We start from the raw sequence: 21713 nt of genomic DNA on the forward strand, positions 1-21713 counted from the left end.
GATTTGATTTTATTTGATTTGATTTTAACCCATAATAACCCTAACCCATAATAACCCTAACCCATAATAACCCTAACCCATAATAACCCTAACCCATAATAACCCTCACCCCTAACCCATAATAACCCTAACCCATAATAACCCTAACCCATAATAACCCTAACCCATAATAACCCTCACCCCTAACCCATAATAACCCTAACCCATTATACCCCTAACCCCTAACCCATAATAACCCTAACCCATAATAACCCTAACCCATAATAACCCTAACCCCTAACCCATAATACCCCTAACCCATAATACCCCTAACCCATAATAACCCTAACCCATAATAACCCTAACCCATAATAACCCTAACCCATAATAACCCTCACCCCTAACCCATAATAACCCTAACCCATAATAACCCTAACCCATAATAACCCTAACCCATAATAACCCTAACCCCTAACCCATAATAACCCTAACCCATAATACCCCTAACCCATAATAACCCTAACCCATAATAACCCTCACCCCTAACCCATAATAACCCTAACCCATAATACCCCTAACCCATAATAACCCTAACCCATAATAACCCTAACCCATAATATCCCTAACCCCTAACCCATAATAACCCTAACCCATAATACCCCTAACCCATAATAACCCTCACCCCTAACCCATAATAACCCTAACCCATAATACCCCTAACCCCTAACCCATAATAACCCTAACCCATAATAACCCTAACCCATAATATCCCTAACCCCTAACCCATAATAACCCTAACCCATAATACCCCTAACCCATAATAACCCTAACCCATAATAACCCTAACCCATAATAACCCTAACCCATAATAACCCTCACCCCTAACCCATAATAACCCTAACCCATAATAACCCTAACCCATAATACCCCTAATCCATAATACCCCTAACCCATAATAACCCTAACCCCTAACCCATAATAACCCTAACCCATAATACCCCTAACCCATAATAACCCTAACCCATAATAACCCTAACCCATAATAACCCTAACCCCTAACCCATAATACCCCTAACCCATAATACCCCTAACCCCTAACCCATAATAACCCTAACCCATAATAACCCTCACCCCTAACCCATAATAACCCTAACCCATAATAACCCTAACCCATAATACCCCTAACCCATAATACCCCTAACCCATAATACCCCTAACCCATAATAACCCTAACCCATAATACCCCTAACCCATAATAACCCTAACCCATAATACCCCTAACCCATAATAACCCTAACCCATAATAACCCCTAACCCATAATAACCCCTAACCCATAATACCCTTAACCCATAATAACCCTAACCCATAATACCCCTAACCCCTAACCCATAATAACACCTAACCCATAATAACACCTAACCCATAATACCCCTAACCCATAATACCCCTAACCCCTAACCCATAATAACCCTAACCCATAATAACCCTAACCCCTAACCCATAATAACCCTAACCCATAATAAACCCATAATAACCCAACCCATAATAACCCTAACCCATAATAACCCTAACCCCTAACCCATAATACCCCTAACCCATAATACCCCTAACCCCTAACCCATAATAACCCTAACCCATAATAACCCTCACCCCTAACCCATAATAACCCTAACCCATAATAACCCTAACCCATAATACCCCTAACCCATAATACCCCTAACCCATAATACCCCTAACCCATAATAACCCTAACCCATAATACCCCTAACCCATAATAACCCTAACCCATAATACCCCTAACCCATAATAACCCTAACCCATAATAACCCCTAACCCATAATAACCCCTAACCCATAATACCCTTAACCCATAATAACCCTAACCCATAATACCCCTAACCCCTAACCCATAATAACCCTAACCCATAATACCCCTAACCCATAATACCCTAACCCCTAACCCATAATAACACCTAACCCATAATACCCCTAACCCATAATACCCCTAACCCATAATAACACCTAACCCATAATAACACCTAACCCATAATACCCCTAACCCCTAACCCATACTACCCCTAACCCATAATACCCCTAACCCATAATAACACCTAACCCATAATACCCATAACCCATAATACCCCTAACCCATAATACCCCCTAACCCCTAACCCATAATAACACCTAACCCATAATAACCCTACCCCATAATACCCCTAACCCATAATAACCCTAACCCCAACCCATAATACCCATAACCCATAATAACCCTAATAATACCTAACCCATAATACCCTAACCCATAAACCCATAATACCCCTAACCCATAATAACACCTAACCCATAATAACCCTACCCCATAATACCCTAACCCCTAACCCATAATACCCCTAACCCCTAACCCATAATACCCATAACCCATAATAACCCTACCCCATAATACCCCTAACCCCTAACCCATAATAACACCTAACCCATAATAACCCTAACCCATAATACCCCTAACCCATAACCCATAATAACCTAACCCATAATACCCCTAACCCATAATAACCTAACCCATAACCCATAATAACCCTAACCCATAATAACCCGAACACCTAATAACCTAACCCATAATACCCCTAACCCATAATAACCCGAACACCTAATAACCCTAACCCATAATACCCCTAACCCATAATAACCCGAACACCTAATAACCCTACCCCATAATACCCTAACCCCTAACCCATTATAACACCTAACCCATAATACCCCTAACCCATAATAACCCTAACCCATAACCCATAATAACCCTAACCCATAATAACCCTAACCCATAATACCCCTAACCCATAATACCCCTAACCCATAATAACACCTAACCCATAATACCCCTAACCCCTAACCCATAATACCCCTAACCCATAATACCCCTAACCCATAATACCCCTAACCCCTAACCCATAATAACCCCTATCCCATAATAACCTTAACCCATAATACCCATAATAACCCTCTATGGGATTGGATCTTTTCATACAACAGTGTGTATAATAGTTGTTGCACCCTGATGTTGTCTGTCTCTGTCCAGGTCCAACCCCATGGACGATGCGGGCTTCTTCTCCTTCACCTCGTTTGCCTGGATGACTCCCATGATGTGGAGCCTGTTCAGGAACCGACTGGACAAGAGCTCCTTGTCTCTGTCTTCTCATGATGGGGCCGAAACCAATGGGAAGAGGTGGGACTCGTTATGTTAACCCTAGTTAGCCCACTGAGCTAATGCCTAGGCATTGTCTGTCAATGGGAAGAGGTGGGACTCATTAGCCCACTGAGCTAATGCCTAGGCATTGTCTGTCAATGGGAAGAGGTGGGACTCATTATGTTAACCCCAGTTAGCCCACTGAGCTAATGCCTAGGCATTGTCTGTCAATGGGAAAAGGTGGGGACTCATTATGTTAACCCTAGTTAGCCCACTGAGCTAATGCCTAGGCATTGTCTGTCAATGGGAAGAGGTGGGACTCATTAGCCCACTGAGCTAATGCCTAGGCATTGTCTGTCAATGGGAAGAGGTGGGACTCATTATGTTAACCCCAGTTAGCCCACTGAGCTAATGCCTAGGCATTGTCTGTCAATGGGAAAAGGTGGGGACTCATTATGTTAACCCTAGTTAGCCCACTGAGCTAATGCCTAGGCATTGTCTGTCAATGGGAAGAGGTGGGACTCATTATGTTAACCCTAGTTAGCCCACTGAGCTAATGCCTAGGCATTGTCTGTCAATGGGAAGAGGTGGGACTCATTATGTTAACCCTAGTTAGCCCACTGAGCTAATGCCTAGGCATTGTCTGTCAATGGGAAGAGGTGGGACTCATTATGTTAACCCTAGTTAGCCCACTGAGCTAATGCCTAGGCATTGTCTGTCAATGGGAAGAGGTGGGACTCATTATGTTAACCCTAGTTAGCCCACTGAGCTAATGCCTAGGCATTGTCTGTCAATGGGAAGAGGTGGGACTCATTATGTTAACCCTAGTTAGCCCACTGAGCTAATGCCTAGGCATTGTCTGTCAATGGGAGAAAGTGGGACTCATTATGTTAACCCCAGTTAGCCCACTGAGCTAATGCCTAGGCATTGTCTGTCAATGGGAGAAGGTGGGACTAGTTGTGAATGTGGGACTCGCACCATGAATCTATAACCAACCGGGTTTTGAATCGTGTTAGCCCACTGAGCTAAAGCCCTGGACTTATCTGTCAATGGGAAAATGTTTGTCTATGACAATGAATGTGATATGGACTGGGTATCGAACACAGGTTAGCATGGCTAAAGACTGTGTTAGCCCACTGAGGTAAAGGTGTTATCTGTGAGAGTATAGTCACATCGTCAGGGTTTCAGACAGGGTTAGCCCACTGAGGTAAAGTTGTTATCTGTGAGAGTATAGTCAACTCTTCAGGTTTCAGACAGGGTTAGCCCACTGAGGTAAAGGTGTTATCTGTGAGAGTATAGTCACATCGTCAGGGTTTCAGACAGGGTTAGCCCACTGAGGTAAAGTTGTTATCTGTGAGAGTATAGTCAACTCTTCAGGTTTCAGACAGGGTTAGCCCACTGAGGTAAAGGGGTTATCTGTGAGAGTATAGTCACATCGTCAGGGTTACTCATCATAAACATGTGATGTAGCACATCACATTTGCCCATAAATGGGGAAGTAAACTGTTTAAATACTAATTAAAAATATATAATTAAATGTTTGTTTATTTGCCCCCCCCCTGTCACCCTGTTCTTGGCAACGGCGTGTTTGGTTGAGCTCTGTGACAAAAAAAGGACAGCATTTGATAAACTCTTCTTCCTCTGTAGGTTTGAGAGGCTTTGGGAGGAAGAGGTAGCTATGGTGGGACTAGAGAAAGCTCTGTGAGTTGTCTGTGACAACTCTTCTTCCTCTGTAGTTTTGAGAGGCTTTGGGAGGAAGAGGTAACTAAGGTGGGACTAGAGAAACCTTCTTTAGGTTTGAGAGGCTTTGGGAGGAAAAGGTAGCTAAGGTGGGACTAGAGAAACCTTCTTTAGGTTCGAGAGGCTTTGGGAGGAAAAGGTAGCTAAGGTGGGACTAGAGAAACCTTCTTTAGGTTCGAGAGGCTTTGGGAGGAAGAGGTAGCTAAGGTGGGACTAGAGAAACCTTCTTTAGGTTCGAGAGGCTTTGGGAGGAAAAGGTAGCTAAGGTGGGACTAGAGAAACCTTCTTTAGGTTCGAGAGGCTTTGGGAGGAAGAGGTAGCTAAGGTGGGACTAGAGAAAGCTTCTGTAGGTTTGAGAGGCTTTGGGAGGAAGAGGTAGCTAAGGTGGGACTAGAGAAAGCTCTGTGAGTTGTCTGTGACAAAACTCTTCTTCCTCTGTAGGTTTGAGAGGCTTTGGGAGGAAGAGGTAGCTAAGGTGGGACTAGAGAAAGCTTCTGTAGGTTTGAGAGGCTTTGGGAGGAAGAGGTAGCTAAGGTGGGACTAGAGAAAGCTCTGTGAGTTGTCTGTGACAAAACTCTTCTTCCTCTGTAGGTTTGAGAGGCTTTGGGAGGAAGAGGTAGCTAAGGTGGGACTAGAGAAAGCTTCTTTAGGTGGAGTCTTCATGCGCTTCCAAAGGACCCGATCACTGGTGGCCTTCCTCGTCGCCATCCTCTTCGCGCTCTCTGTGTTTATCGGACCGGTCTGTGATTTCAAATTAATTCATTTCCTGCATAGATGATTCATTTAACACAACATTGGATGTTTAAAAAACAATGTGTGTTTATGTGTGTGTGTGTGTGTGTGTGTGTGTGTGTGTGTGTGTGTGTGTGTGTGTGTGTGTGTGTGTGTGTGTGTGTGTGTGTGTGTGTGTGTGTGTGTGTGTGTGTGTGTGTGTGTGTGTGTGTGTGTGTGTGTGTGTGTTGGTGTATGTATGTATGTATGTATGTATGTATGTATGTATGTATGTATGTATGTATGTATGTATGTATGTATGTATGTATGTATGTATGTATGTATGTATGTATGTATGTATGTATGTATGTATGTATGTATGTATGTATGTATGTATGTGTGTGTGTGTGTGTGTGTGTGTGTGTATGTATGTGTGTGTGTGTGTGTGTGTGTGTGTGTGTGTGTGTGTGTGTGTGTGTGTGTGTGTGTGTGTGTGTGTGTGTGTGTGTGTGTGTGTGTGTGTGTGTGTGTGTGTGTGTGTGTGTTCCAGGCGGTTCTGGTGTATGAGATCCTGAACTATGCAGAAAACCCTGGGTCGTCTACTCTGCTCCACGGTGTGGGTCTGTGTGTGGTTCTGTTCATCTCAGAGTTCTCCAAAGCCTTCTTTGCCTCTCTACTGTGGGCTGTTAACCTGAGGACGGCCATCAGGGTGAAGAGTGCCTTCTCTGTCGTCGCCTTCCGGAAGATCATCTCTCTCAGATCCGTCAGCAACCTCTCTGTGGGAGAGGTACAGTCACACAGATACCATTATAATGTTCTCCTGTCTAGTGGTTAGAGTGGAGGGGTGGAGGGGCGGCAGGTAGACTAGTGGTTAGAGTGGAAGGGTAGAGGGGCGGCAGGTAGACTAGTGGTTAGAGTGGACGGGCGGCAGGTAGACTAGTGGTTAGAGTGGGGGGATGGCAGGTAGACTAGTGGTTAGAGTGGAGGGGCGGCAGGTAGACTAGTGGTTAGAGTGGAGGGGTGGCAGGTAGACTAGTGGTTAGAGTGGAGGGGTGGAGGGACGGCAGGTAGACTAGTGGTTAGAGTGGAGGGGTGGAGGGACGGCAGGTATCGTAGTGGTTAGAGTGGAGGGGTGGCAGGTAGACTAGTGGTTAGAGTGGAGGGGCGGCAGGTAGTCTAGTGGTTAGAGTGGACGGGCGGCAGGTAGACTAGTGGTTAGAGTGGAGGGACGATGTGTATCTTCAGGTAGACTAGTGGTTAGAGTGGACGGGCGGCAGGTAGACTAGTGGTTAGAGTGGAGGGGAGGCAGGGTAGACTAGTGGTTAGAGTGGAGGGGTGGAGGGACGGCAGGTAGACTAGTGGTTAGAGTGTAGGGACGGCAGGTAGACTAGTGGTTAGAGTGGAGGGGTGGAGGGACAGCAGGTAGCCTAGTGGTTAGAGTGGAGGGGCGGCAGGTAGACTAGTGGTTAGAGTGGAGGGACGGCAGCTAGTCTAGTGGTTCGAGTGGAGGGGCGGCAGGGTAGACTAGTGGTTAGAGTGGGGGGACGGCAGGTAGACTAGTGGTTAGAGTGGAGGGGCGGCAGGTAGACTATTGGTTAGAGTGGAGGGACGGTAGGTAGTCTAGTGGTTAGAGTGGAAGGGACGGCAGGTAGACTAGTGGTTAGAGTGAAGGGGAGGCAGGTTGCCTAGTGGTTAGAGTGGAGGGACGGCAGGTAGACTAGTGGTTAGAGTGGAGGGGAGGCAGGGTAGACTAGTGGTTAGAGTGGAGGGGCGGCAGGTAGACTAGTGGTTAGAGTGGAGGGGCGGCAGGTAGACTAGTGGTTAGAGTGGAGGGGCGGCAGGTAGACTAGTGGTTAGAGTGGAGGGCGGCAGGTAGACTAGTGGTTAGAGTGGAGGGGAGGCAGGGTAGACTAGTGGTTAGAGTGGAGGGACGGTAGGTAGTCTAGTGGTTAGAGTGGAGGGGCGGCAGGTAGACTAGTGGTTAGAGTGGAGGGACGGCAGGTAGACTAGTTGAGGGTAGTATCCTGTATATGTCCTGGTGACATAGTGTTGTAGAGGGTAGTATCCTGTATATGTCCTGGTGACATAGTGGAGGGTAGTATCCTGTATATGTCCTGGTGGCATAGTGTTGTAGAGGGTAGTATCCTGTATATGTCCTGGTGACATAGTGTTGTAGAGGGTAGTATCCTGTATATGTCCTGGTGACATAGTGTTGTAGAGGGTAGTATCCTGTATATGTCCTGGTGACATAGTGTTGTAGAGGGTAGAATCCTGTATATGTCCTGGTGACATAGAGTTGTAGAGGGTAGTATCCTGTATATGTCCTGGTGACATAGTGTTGTAGAGGGTAGTATCCTGTATATGTTCTGGTGACATAGTGTTATAGAGGGTAGTATCCTGTATATGTCCTGGTGACATAGTGTTATAGAGGGTAGTATCCTGTATATGTCCTGGTGACATAGTGTTGTAGAGGGTAGTATCCTGTATATGTCCTGGTGACATAGTGGAGGGTAGTATCCTGTATATGTCCTGGTGACATAGTGTTGTAGAGGGTAGTATCCTGTATATGTCCTGGTGACATAGTGTTGTAGAGGGTAGTATCCTGTATATGTTCTGGTGACATAGTGTTATAGAGGGTAGTATCCTGTATATGTCCTGGTGACATAGTGTTGTAGAGGGTAGTATCCTGTATATGTCCTGGTGACATAGTGTTGTAGAGGGTAGTATCCTGTATATGTCCTGGTGACATAGTGTTATAGAGGGTAGTATCCTGTATATGTCCTGGTGACATAGTGTTGTGGAGGGTAGTATCCTGTATATGTCCTGGTGACATAGTGTTGTAGAGGGTAGTATCCTGTATATGTCCTGGTGACATAGTGTTGTAGAGGGTAGTATCCTGTATATGTCCTGGTGACATAGTGTTGTAGAGGGTAGTATCCTGTATATGTCCTGGTGACATAGTGTTGTAGAGGGTAGTATCCTGTATATGTCCTGGTGACATAGTGGAGGGTAGTATCCTGTATATGTCCTGGTGACATAGTGTTGTAGAGGGTAGTATCCTGTATATGTCCTGGTGACATAGTGTTGTAGAGGGTAGTATCCTGTATATGTTCTGGTGACATAGTGTTATAGAGGGTAGTATCCTGTATATGTCCTGGTGACATAGTGTTGTAGAGGGTAGTATCCTGTATATGTCCTGGTGACATAGTGTTGTAGAGGGTAGTATCCTGTATATGTCCTGGTGACATAGTGTTATAGAGGGTAGTATCCTGTATATGTCCTGGTGACATAGTGTTGTGGAGGGTAGTATCCTGTATATGTCCTGGTGACATAGTGTTGTAGAGGGTAGTATCCTGTATATGTCCTGGTGACATAGTGTTGTAGAGGGTAGTATCCTGTATATGTCCTGGTGACATAGTGTTGTAGAGGGTAGTATCCTGTATATGTCCTGGTGACATAGAGTTGTAGAGGGTAGTATCCTGTATATGTCCTGGCGACATAGTGAAGGTTATGTTGTGGATGATAAACATGCAGGAGCTTATATCCTCACCTGCTCGTATGCTCTCTCTCTCTCTCTCTCTCTCTCTCTCTCTCTCTCTCTCTCTCTCTCTCTCTCTCTCTCTCTCTCTCTCTCTGCTCTCTCTCTCTTGCTCTCTCTCTCTCTTGCTCTCTCTCTCTCTCTCTCTCTCTCTCTCTCTCTCTCTCTCTCTCTCTCTCTCTCTCTCTCTCTCTCTCTCTCTCTCTCTCTCTCTCTCTCTCTCTCTCTCTCTCTCTCTCTCTCTCCCCCTCTCCTCTCCCTCGCTCTCTCTCTTCCCCCTCTCCCCGCTCGTCTCTCTCCCCCCTCTCCTCCCTCCAGATGATCAACGTGCTGACCAGTGATGGCTACAGGATGTTTGAGGCTGTGCTGTTTGGTACCTTCCTGCTGTGTATCCCTGTGCTACTGATCGCCTGTATGATCTACGCCTGCTACACTCTAGGATACACTGCCCTCATAGGGGTCTCTGTCTACCTCGTCTTCATCCCCATACAGGTACTAACCCTCATAGGGGTCTCTGTCTACCTCGTCTTCATCCCCATACAGGTACTAACCCTCATAGGAGTCTCTGTCTACCTCGTCTTCATCCCCATACAGGAACTAACCCCAACCCTCATAGGAGACTCTGTCTACCTCGTCTTCATCCCCATACAGGTACTAACCCTCATAGGAGTCTCTGTCTACCTCGTCTTCATCCCCATACAGGTACTAACCCTCATAGGAGACTCTGTCTACCTCGTCTTCATCCCCATACAGGAACTAACCCTCATAGGAGTCTCTGTCTACCTCGTCTTCATCCCCATACAGGTACTAACCCTCATAGGAGTCTCTGTCTACCTCGTCTTCATCCCCATACAGGTACTAACCCTCATAGGAGTCTCTGTCTACCTCGTCTTCATCCCCATACAGGTACTAACCCTCATAGGAGGCTCTGTCTACCTCGTCTTCATCCCCATACAGGTACTAACCCCAACCCTCATAGGAGTCTCTGTCTACCTCGTCTTCATCCCCATACAGGTACTAACCCCAACCCTCATAGGAGTCTCTGTCTACCTCGTCTTCATCCCCATACAGGTACTAACCCCAACCCTCATAGGAGTCTCTGTCTACCTCGTCTTCATCCCCATACAGGAACTAACCCTCATAGGAGACTCTGTCTACCTCGTCTTCATCCCCATACAGGTACTAACCCTCATAGGAGTCTCTGTCTACCTCGTCTTCATCCCCATACAGGAACTAACCCTCATAGGAGACTCTGTCTACCTCGTCTTCATCCCCATACAGGTACTAACCCTCATAGGAGTCTCTGTCTACCTCGTCTTCATCCCCGTACAGGTACTAACCCTCATAGGAGTCTCTGTCTACCTCGTCTTCATCCCCGTACAGGTACTAACCCTCATAGGAGACTCTGTCTACCTCGTCTTCATCCCCGTACAGGTACTAACCCTCATAGGAGTCTCTGTCTACCTCGTCTTCATCCCCGTACAGGTACTAACCCTCATAGGAGTCTCTGTCTACCTCGTCTTCATCCCCGTACAGGTACTAACCCTCATAGGAGTCTCTGTCTACCTCGTCTTCATCCCCGTACAGGTACTAACCCTCATAGGAGACTCTGTCTACCTCGTCTTCATCCCCATACAGGAACTAAGCCCAACCCTCATAGGAGTCTCTGTGACTGACCAGTATGCTATTCTGTTGTCTGTTGTTTACCATGGGCCAGACTGACCAGTATGTTGTTGTGTCGTCTGTAGTTTACCATGGGCCAGACTGACCAGTATGTTGTCGTGTTGTCTGTAGTTTACCTTGGGCCAGACTGACCAGTATGCTATTCTGTTGTCTGTTGTTTACCATGGGCCAGACTGACCAGTATGTTGTCGTGTTGTCTGTAGTTTACCTTGGGCCAGACTGACCAGTATGCTATTCTGTTGTCTGTTGTTTACCATGGGCCAGACTGACCAGTATGTCGTTGTGTTGTCTGTAGTTTACCTTGGGCCAGACTGACCAGTATGCTATTCTGTTGTCTGTTGTTTACCATGGGCCAGACTGACCAGTATGTTGTCGTGTTGTCTGTAGTTTACCTTGGGCCAGACTGACCAGTATGCTATTCTGTTGTCTGTTGTTTACCATGGGCCAGACTGACCAGTATGTCGTTGTGTTGTCTGCAGTTTACCTTGGGCCAGACTGACCAGTATGTCGTTGTGTGTTGTCTGCAGTTTACCTTGGGCCAGACTGACCAGTATGTAGTTGTGTTGTCTGCAGTTTACCTTGGGCCAGACTGACCAGTATGTAGTTGTGTTGTCTGCAGTTTACCTTGGGCCAGACTGACCAGTATGTTGTTGTGTTGTCTGCAGTTTACCTTGGGCCAGACTGACCAGTATGTCGTTGTGTTGTCTGCAGTTTACCTTGGGCCAGACTGACCAGTATGTCGTTGTGTTGTCTGCAGTTTACCTTGGGCCAGACTGACCAGTATGTCGTTATGTCGTCTGTAGTTTTTCATGGCCAGACTGATCCAAGTGTTCAGGAGGAAAGCGGTGAGCGTCACAGACACTCGTGTCCGCACCATGAACGAGGTTCTCACCTGCATCAAACTCATCAAGATGTATGCCTGGGAAACCTCCTTCGAGAAGAAAATCACCGGTGAGGAAGAGTCACCACAGGGTGTAGGGAAGGTATCTAAAGAGGATACTGAAGGTGTTTATTGGCCAAATACCATTTCCTGATAATATAGTAACGTGTAGATCTGTATGAAAAAAACCATTTTGAATCCTTTTTAGTTCAAAGGTGTGTAGACATTCTATAGTCACTGTACATACTAGTATATTATTAGAGTTCTATATTATTAGAATTCTATAGTCACTGTACATACTAGTATATTATTAGAGTTCTATATTATTAGAGTTCTATAGTCACTGTACATACTAGTATATTATTAGAGTTCTATATTATTAGAGTTCTATAGTCACTGTACATACTAGTATATTATTAGAGTTCTATATTATTAGAATTCTATAGTCACTGTACATACTAGTATATTATTAGAGTTCTATATTATTAGAGTTCTATATTATTAGAGTTCTGTAGTCACTGTACATACTAGTATATTATTAGAGTTCTATATTATTTGAGTTCCATAGTCACTGTACATACTAGTAAATTATTAGAGCTCTATAGTCACTGTACATACTAGTATATTATTAGAGTTCTGTAGTCACTGTACATACTAGTATATTATTAGAGTTCTATAGTCAATGTACATACTAGTATATTATTAGAGTTCTATAGTCACTGTACATACTAGTATATTATTAGAGTTCTATAGGCAATGTACATACTATTATATTATTAGAGTTCTATAGTATTAGAGTTCCATAGTCACTGTACATACTAGTATATTATTAGAGTTCTATATTATTAGAGTTCTATAGTATTAGAGCTCCATAGTCACTGTACATACTAGTATATTATTAGAGTTCTATATTATTAGAGTTCTATATTATTAGAGTTCTGTAGTCACTGTACATACTAGTATATTATTAGAGTTCTATAGTTACTGTACATACTAGTATATTATTAGAGTTCTATAGTCACTGTACATACTAGTATATTATTAGAGTTCTATAGGCAATGTACATACTAGTATATTATTAGAGTTCTATAGTCACTGTACATACTAGTATATTATTAGAGTTCTATAGTATTAGAGTTCCATAGTCACTGTACATACTAGTATATTATTAGAGTTCTATAGTCACTGTACATACTAGTATATTATTAGAGTTCTATAGTATTAGAGTTCCATAGTCACTGTACATACTAGTATATTATTAGAGTTCTATAGTATTAGAGTTCTGTAGTCACTGTACACACTAGTATATTATTAGAGTTCCATAGTCACTGTACATACTAGTATATTATTAGAGTTCTATATTATTAGAGTTCTATAGTCACTGTACATACTAGTATATTATTAGAGTTCCATAGTCACTGTACATACTAGTATATTATTAGAGTTCTATATTATTAGAGTTCTATAGTATTAGAGTTCCATAGTCACTGTACATACTAGTATATTATTAGAGTTCTATATTATTAGAGTTCTATAGTATTAGAGCTCCATAGTCACTGTACATACTAGTATATTATTAGAGTTCTATATTATTAGAGTTCTATATTATTAGAGTTCTATATTATTAGAGTTCTGTAGTCACTGTACATACTAGTATATTATTAGAGTTTTATATTATTAGAGTTCTATAGTCACTGTACATACTAGTATATTATTAGAGTTCTATATTATTAGAATTCCATAGTCACTGTACATACTAGTAAATTATTAGAGCTCTATAGTCACTGTACATACTAGTATATTATTAGAGTTCTGTAGTCACTGTACATACTAGTATATTATTAGAGTTCTATAGTCAATGTACATACTAGTATATTATTAGAGTTCTATAGTCACTGTACATACTAGTATATTATTAGAGTTCTATATTATTAGAGTTCTATATTATTAGAGTTCTGTAGTCACTGTACATACTAGTATATTATTAGAGTTCTATAGTTACTGTACATACTAGTATATTATTAGAGTTCTATAGTCACTTTACATACTAGTATATTATTAGAGTTCTATAGGCAATGTACATACTAGTATATTATTAGAGTTCTATAGTATTAGAGTTCCATAGTCACTGTACATACTAGTATATTATTAGAGTTCTATAGTCACTGTACATACTACAATATTATTATAGTTCTGTAGTCACTGTACATACTAGTATATTATTAGAGTTCTATAGTCACTGTACATACTAGTATATTATTAGAGTTCTATAGTATTAGAGTTCCATAGTCACTGTACATACTAGTATATTATTAGAGTTCTATAGTCACTGTACATACTAGTATATTATTAGAGTTCTATAGTATTAGAGTTTCATAGTCACTGTACATACTAGTATATTATTAGAGTTCTATAGTATTAGAGTTCTGTAGTCACTGTACACACTAGTATATTATTAGAGTTCCATAGTCACTGTACATACTAGTATATTATTAGAGTTCTATATTATTAGAGTTCTATAGTCACTGTACATACTAGTATATTATTAGAGTTCTATAGTCACTGTACATACTAGTATATTATTAGAGTTCCATAGTCACTGTACATACTAGTATATTATTAGAGTTTCATAGTCACTGTACATACTAGTATATTATTAGAGTTCTATAGTCACTGTACATACTAGTATATTATTAGAGTTCTGTAGTCACTGTACATACTAGTATATTATTAGAGTTCCATAGTCACTGTACATACTAGTATATTATTAGAGTTCTATATTATTAGAGTTCTATATTATTAGAGTTCTGTAGTCACTGTACATAATAGTATATTATTAGAGTTCTATAGTTACTGTACATACTAGTATATTATTAGAGTTCTATAGGCACTGTACATACTAGTATATTATTAGAGTTCTATAGTTTTAGAGTTCCATAGTCACTGTACATACTAGTATATTATTAGAGTTCTATAGTATTAGAGTTCCATAGTCACTGTACATACTAGTATATTATTAGAGTTCTATAGTCACTGTACATAATAGTATATTATTAGAGTTCTATAGTCACTGTACATAGTATATTATTAGAGTTCTATAGTATTAGAGTTCCATAGTCACTGTACATACTAGTATATTATTAGAGTTCTATATTATTTGAGTTCCATAGTCACTGTACATACTAGTAAATTATTAGAGCTCTATAGTCACTGTACATACTAGTATATTATTAGAGTTCTGTATTCACTGTACATACTAGTATATTATTAGAGTTCTATAGTCACTGTACATACTAGTATATTATTAGAGTTCTATAGTCACTGTACACACTAGTATATTATTAGAGTTCTATAGTCAATGTACATACTAGTATATTATTAGAGTTCTATAGTCACTGTACATACTAGTATATTATTAGAGTTCTATAGGCAATGTACATACTAGTATATTATTAGAGTTCTATAGTATTAGAGTTCCATAGTCACTGTACATACTAGTATATTATTAGAGTTCTATATTATTAGAGGTCTATAGTATTAGAGCTCCATAGTCACTGTACATACTAGTATATTATTAGAGTTCTGTAGTCACTGTACATACTAGTATATTATTAGAGTTCTATATTATTAGAGTTCTATATTATTAGAGTTCTGTAGTCACTGTACATACTAGTATATTATTAGAGTTCTATAGTTACTGTACATACTAGTATATTATTAGAGTTCTATAGTCACTGTACATACTAGTATATTATTAGAGTTCTATAGGCAATGTACATACTAGTATATTATTAGAGTTCTATAGTCACTGTACATAATAGTATATTATTAGAGTTCTATAGGCAATGTACATACTAGTATATTATTAGAGTGCTATATTATTAGAGTTCTATAGTATTAGAGTTCCATAGTCACTGTACATACTAGTATATTATTAGAGTTCTATATTATTAGAGTTCTATAGTATTAGAGCTCCATAGTCACTGTACATACTAGTATATTATTAGAGTTCTATATTATTAGAGTTCTATATTATTAGAGTTCTGTAGTCACTGTACATACTAGTATATTATTAGAGTTCTATAGTCACTGTACATACTAGTATATTATTAGAGTTCTATAGGCAATGTACATACTAGTATATTATTAGAGTTCTATAGTATTAGAGTTCCATAGTCACTGTACATACTAGTATATTATTAGAGTTCTATAGTATTAGAGTTCCATAGTCACTGTACATACTAGTATATTATTAGAGTTCTATAGTATTAGAGTTCTGTAGTCACTGTACACACTAGTATATTATTAGAGTTCCATAGTCACTGTACATACTAGTATATTATTAGAGTTCTATATTATTAGAGTTCTATAGTCACTGTACATACTAGTATATTATTAGAGTTCTATAGTCACTGTACATACTAGTATATTATTAGAGTTCCATAGTCACTGTAATACTAGTATATTATTAGAGTTCTATAGTCACTGTACATACTAGTATATTATTAGAGTTCCATAGTCACTGTACATACTAGTATATTATTAGAGTTCTATAGTCACTGTACATACAAGTATATTATTAGAGTTCTATAGTCACTGTACATACTAGTATATTATTAGAGTTCTGTAGTCACTGTACATAATAGTATATTATTAGAGTTCTGTAGTTACTGTACATAATAGTATATTATTAGAGTTCTATAGTCACTGTACATACTAGTATATTATTAGAGTTCTATAGGCACTGTAGATACTAGTATATTATTAGAGTTCTATAGTTTTAGAGTTCCATAGTCACTGTACATACTAGTATATTATTAGAGTTCTATAGTCACTGTACATACTAGTATATTATTAGAGTTCCATAGTCACTGTACATACTAGTATATTATTAGAGTTCTATATTATTAGAGTTCTATATTATTAGAGTTCTGTAGTCACTGTACATAATAGTATATTATTAGAGTTCTATAGTTACTGTACATACTAGTATATTATTAGAGTTCTATAGGCACTGTACATACTAGTATATTATTAGAGTTCTATAGTTTTAGAGTTCCATAGTCACTGTACATACTAGTATATTATTAGAGTTCTATAGTATTAGAGTTCCATAGTCACTGTACATACTAGTATATTATTAGAGTTCTATAGTATTAGAGTTCTGTAGTCACTGTACACACTAGTATATTATTAGAGTTCCATAGTCACTGTACATACTAGTATATTATTAGAGTTCTATATTATTAGAGTTCTATAGTCACTGTACATACTAGTATATTATTAGAGTTCTATAGTCACTGTACATACTAGTATATTATTAGAGTTCCATAGTCACTGTAATACTAGTATATTATTAGAGTTCTATAGTCACTGTACATACTAGTATATTATTAGAGTTCCATAGTCACTGTACATACTAGTATATTATTAGAGTTCTATAGTCACTGTACATACAAGTATATTATTAGAGTTCTATAGTCACTGTACATACTAGTATATTATTAGAGTTCTGTAGTCACTGTACATAATAGTATATTATTAGAGTTCTGTAGTTACTGTACATAATAGTATATTATTAGAGTTCTATAGTCACTGTACATACTAGTATATTATTAGAGTTCTATAGGCACTGTAGATACTAGTATATTATTAGAGTTCTATAGTTTTAGAGTTCCATAGTCACTGTACATACTAGTATATTATTAGAGTTCTATAGTATTAGAGTTCCATAGTCACTGTACATACTAGTATATTATTAGAGTTCTATAGTCACTGTACATACTAGTATATTATTAGAGTTCCATAGTCACTGTACATACTAGTATATTATTAGAGTTCTATAGTATTAGAGTTCTGTAGTCACTGTACATACTAGTATATTATTAGAGTTCCATAGTCACTGTACATACTAGTATATTATTAGAGTTCTATATTATTAGAGTTCTATATTATTAGAGTTCTGTAGTCACTGTACATAATAGTATATTATTAGAGTTCTATAGTTACTGTACATACTAGTATATTATTAGAGTTCTATAGGCACTGTACATACTAGTATATTATTAGAGTTCTATAGTATTAGAGTTCCATAGTCACTGTACATACTAGTATATTATTAGAGTTCTATATTATTAGAGGTCTATAGTATTAGAGCTCCATAGTCACTGTACATACTAGTATATTATTAGAGTTCTGTAGTCACTGTACATACTAGTATATTATTAGAGTTCTATATTATTAGAGTTCTATATTATTAGAGTTCTGTAGTCACTGTACATACTAGTATATTATTAGAGTTCTATAGTTACTGTACATACTAGTATATTATTAGAGTTCTATAGTCACTGTACATACTAGTATATTATTAGAGTTCTATAGGCAATGTACATACTAGTATATTATTAGAGTTCTATAGTCACTGTACATACTAGTATATTATTAGAGTTCTATAGGCAATGTACATACTAGTATATTATTAGAGTGCTATATTATTAGAGTTCTATAGTATTAGAGTTCCATAGTCACTGTACATACTAGTATATTATTAGAGTTCTATATTATTAGAGTTCTATAGTATTAGAGCTCCATAGTCACTGTACATACTAGTATATTATTAGAGTTCTATATTATTAGAGTTCTATATTATTAGAGTTCTGTAGTCACTGTACATACTAGTATATTATTAGAGTTCTATAGTCACTGTACATACTAGTATATTATTAGAGTTCTATAGGCAATGTACATACTAGTATATTATTAGAGTTCTATAGTATTAGAGTTCCATAGTCACTGTACATACTAGTATATTATTAGAGTTCTATAGTATTAGAGTTCCATAGTCACTGTACATACTAGTATATTATTAGAGTTCTATAGTATTAGAGTTCTGTAGTCACTGTACACACTAGTATATTATTAGAGTTCCATAGTCACTGTACATACTAGTATATTATTAGAGTTCTATATTATTAGAGTTCTATAGTCACTGTACATACTAGTATATTATTAGAGTTCTATAGTCACTGTACATACTAGTATATTATTAGAGTTCCATAGTCACTGTAATACTAGTATATTATTAGAGTTCTATAGTCACTGTACATACTAGTATATTATTAGAGTTCCATAGTCACTGTACATACTAGTATATTATTAGAGTTCTATAGTCACTGTACATACAAGTATATTATTAGAGTTCTATAGTCACTGTACATACTAGTATATTATTAGAGTTCTGTAGTCACTGTACATAATAGTATATTATTAGAGTTCTGTAGTTACTGTACATAATAGTATATTATTAGAGTTCTATAGTCACTGTACATACTAGTATATTATTAGAGTTCTATAGGCACTGTAGATACTAGTATATTATTAGAGTTCTATAGTTTTAGAGTTCCATAGTCACTGTACATACTAGTATATTATTAGAGTTCTATAGTCACTGTACATACTAGTATATTATTAGAGTTCCATAGTCACTGTACATACTAGTATATTATTAGAGTTCTATAGTATTAGAGTTCTGTAGTCACTGTACATACTAGTATATTATTAGAGTTCCATAGTCACTGTACATACTAGTATATTATTAGAGTTCTATATTATTAGAGTTCTATATTATTAGAGTTCTGTAGTCACTGTACATAATAGTATATTATTAGAGTTCTATAGTTACTGTACATACTAGTATATTATTAGAGTTCTATAGGCACTGTACATACTAGTATATTATTAGAGTTCTATAGTTTTAGAGTTCCATAGTCACTGTACATACTAGTATATTATTAGAGTTCTATAGTATTAGAGTTCCATAGTCACTGTACATACTAGTATATTATTAGAGTTCTATAGTATTAGAGTTCTGTAGTCACTGTACACACTAGTATATTATTAGAGTTCCATAGTCACTGTACATACTAGTATATTATTAGAGTTCTATATTATTAGAGTTCTATAGTCACTGTACATACTAGTATATTATTAGAGTTCTATAGTCACTGTACATACTAGTATATTATTAGAGTTCCATAGTCACTGTAATACTAGTATATTATTAGAGTTCTATAGTCACTGTACATACTAGTATATTATTAGAGTTCCATAGTCACTGTACATACTAGTATATTATTAGAGTTCTATAGTCACTGTACATACAAGTATATTATTAGAGTTCTATAGTCACTGTACATACTAGTATATTATTAGAGTTCTGTAGTCACTGTACATAATAGTATATTATTAGAGTTCTGTAGTTACTGTACATAATAGTATATTATTAGAGTTCTATAGTCACTGTACATACTAGTATATTATTAGAGTTCTATAGGCACTGTAGATACTAGTATATTATTAGAGTTCTATAGTTTTAGAGTTCCATAGTCACTGTACATACTAGTATATTATTAGAGTTCTATAGTATTAGAGTTCCATAGTCACTGTACATACTAGTATATTATTAGAGTTCTATAGTCACTGTACATACTAGTATATTATTAGAGTTCCATAGTCACTGTACATACTAGTATATTATTAGAGTTCTATAGTATTAGAGTTCTGTAGTCACTGTACATACTAGTATATTATTAGAGTTCCATAGTCACTGTACATACTAGTATATTATTAGAGTTCTATATTATTAGAGTTCTATATTATTAGAGTTCTGTAGTCACTGTACATAATAGTATATTATTAGAGTTCTATAGTTACTGTACATACTAGTATATTATTAGAGTTCTATAGGCACTGTACATACTAGTATATTATTAGAGTTCTATAGTTTTAGAGTTCCATAGTCACTGTACATACTAGTATATTATTAGAGTTCTATAGTATTAGAGTTCCATAGTCACTGTACATACTAGTATATTATTAGAGTTCTATAGTCACTGTACATACTAGTATATTATTAGAGTTCTATAGTCACTGTACATAGTATATTATTAGAGTTCTATAGTATTAGAGTTCCATAGTCACTGTACATACTAGTATATTATTAGAGTTCTATAGTATTAGAGTTCTGTAGTCACTGTACCTACTAGTATATTATTAGAGTTCTATAGTCACTGTACACACTAGTATATTATTAGAGGTCCATAGTCATTGTACATACTAGTATATTATTAGAGTTCTATATTATTAGAGTTCTATAGTCACTGTACATACTAGTATATTATTAGAGTTCTATATTATTTGAGTTCCATAGTCACTGTACATACTAGTAAATTATTAGAGCTCTATAGTCACTGTACATACTAGTATATTATTAGAGTTCTGTATTCACTGTACATACTAGTATATTATTAGAGTTCTATAGTCACTGTACATACTAGTATATTATTAGAGTTCTATAGTCACTGTACACACTAGTATATTATTAGAGTTCTATAGTCAATGTACATACTAGTATATTATTAGAGTTCTATAGTCACTGTACATACTAGTATATTATTAGAGTTCTATATTATTAGAGGTCTATAGTATTAGAGCTCCATAGTCACTGTACATACTAGTATATTATTAGAGTTCTATATTATTAGAGTTCTATATTATTAGAGTTCTGTAGTCACTGTACATACTAGTATATTATTAGAGTTCTATAGTTACTGTACATACTAGTATATTATTAGAGTTCTATAGTCACTGTACATACTAGTATATTATTAGAGTTCTGTAGTCACTGTACATAATAGTATATTATTAGAGTTCTGTAGTTACTGTACATAATAGTATATTATTAGAGTTCTATAGTCACTGTACATACTAGTATATTATTAGAGTTCTATAGGCACTGTAGATACTAGTATATTATTAGAGTTCTATAGTTTTAGAGTTCCATAGTCACTGTACATACTAGTATATTATTAGAGTTCTATAGTATTAGAGTTCCATAGTCACTGTACATACTAGTATATTATTAGAGTTCTATAGTCACTGTACATACTAGTATATTATTAGAGTTCCATAGTCACTGTACATACTAGTATATTATTAGA

The 21713-nt window shown here is 37.7% G+C and overlaps 1 protein-coding gene across 1 annotated transcript in view; it reads left to right on the top strand.

Annotated features, from left to right (window-relative positions):
• Positions 1-3027: 3027 nt before the first annotated feature.
• LOC124025600 (ATP-binding cassette sub-family C member 12-like) overlaps positions 3028-21713 on the top strand; it is a gene marked incomplete at its 3' end in the record, with an annotated part of 80643 nt that continues 61957 nt past the window's right edge. Inside the window, exons 1-5 of the mRNA XM_046338961.1 lie at positions 3028-3202; positions 5495-5642; positions 6165-6401; positions 9471-9644; positions 11639-11786. Coding sequence (XP_046194917.1) covers positions 3066-3202; positions 5495-5642; positions 6165-6401; positions 9471-9644; positions 11639-11786 — 844 coding nt within the window. The remainder of the gene's footprint in view (positions 3203-5494; positions 5643-6164; positions 6402-9470; positions 9645-11638; positions 11787-21713) is intronic.

Source organism: Oncorhynchus gorbuscha, unplaced genomic scaffold, assembly GCF_021184085.1.
Source record: "Oncorhynchus gorbuscha isolate QuinsamMale2020 ecotype Even-year unplaced genomic scaffold, OgorEven_v1.0 Un_scaffold_2301, whole genome shotgun sequence".
In the NCBI taxonomy this organism is placed as follows: domain Eukaryota; kingdom Metazoa; phylum Chordata; class Actinopteri; order Salmoniformes; family Salmonidae; genus Oncorhynchus; species Oncorhynchus gorbuscha.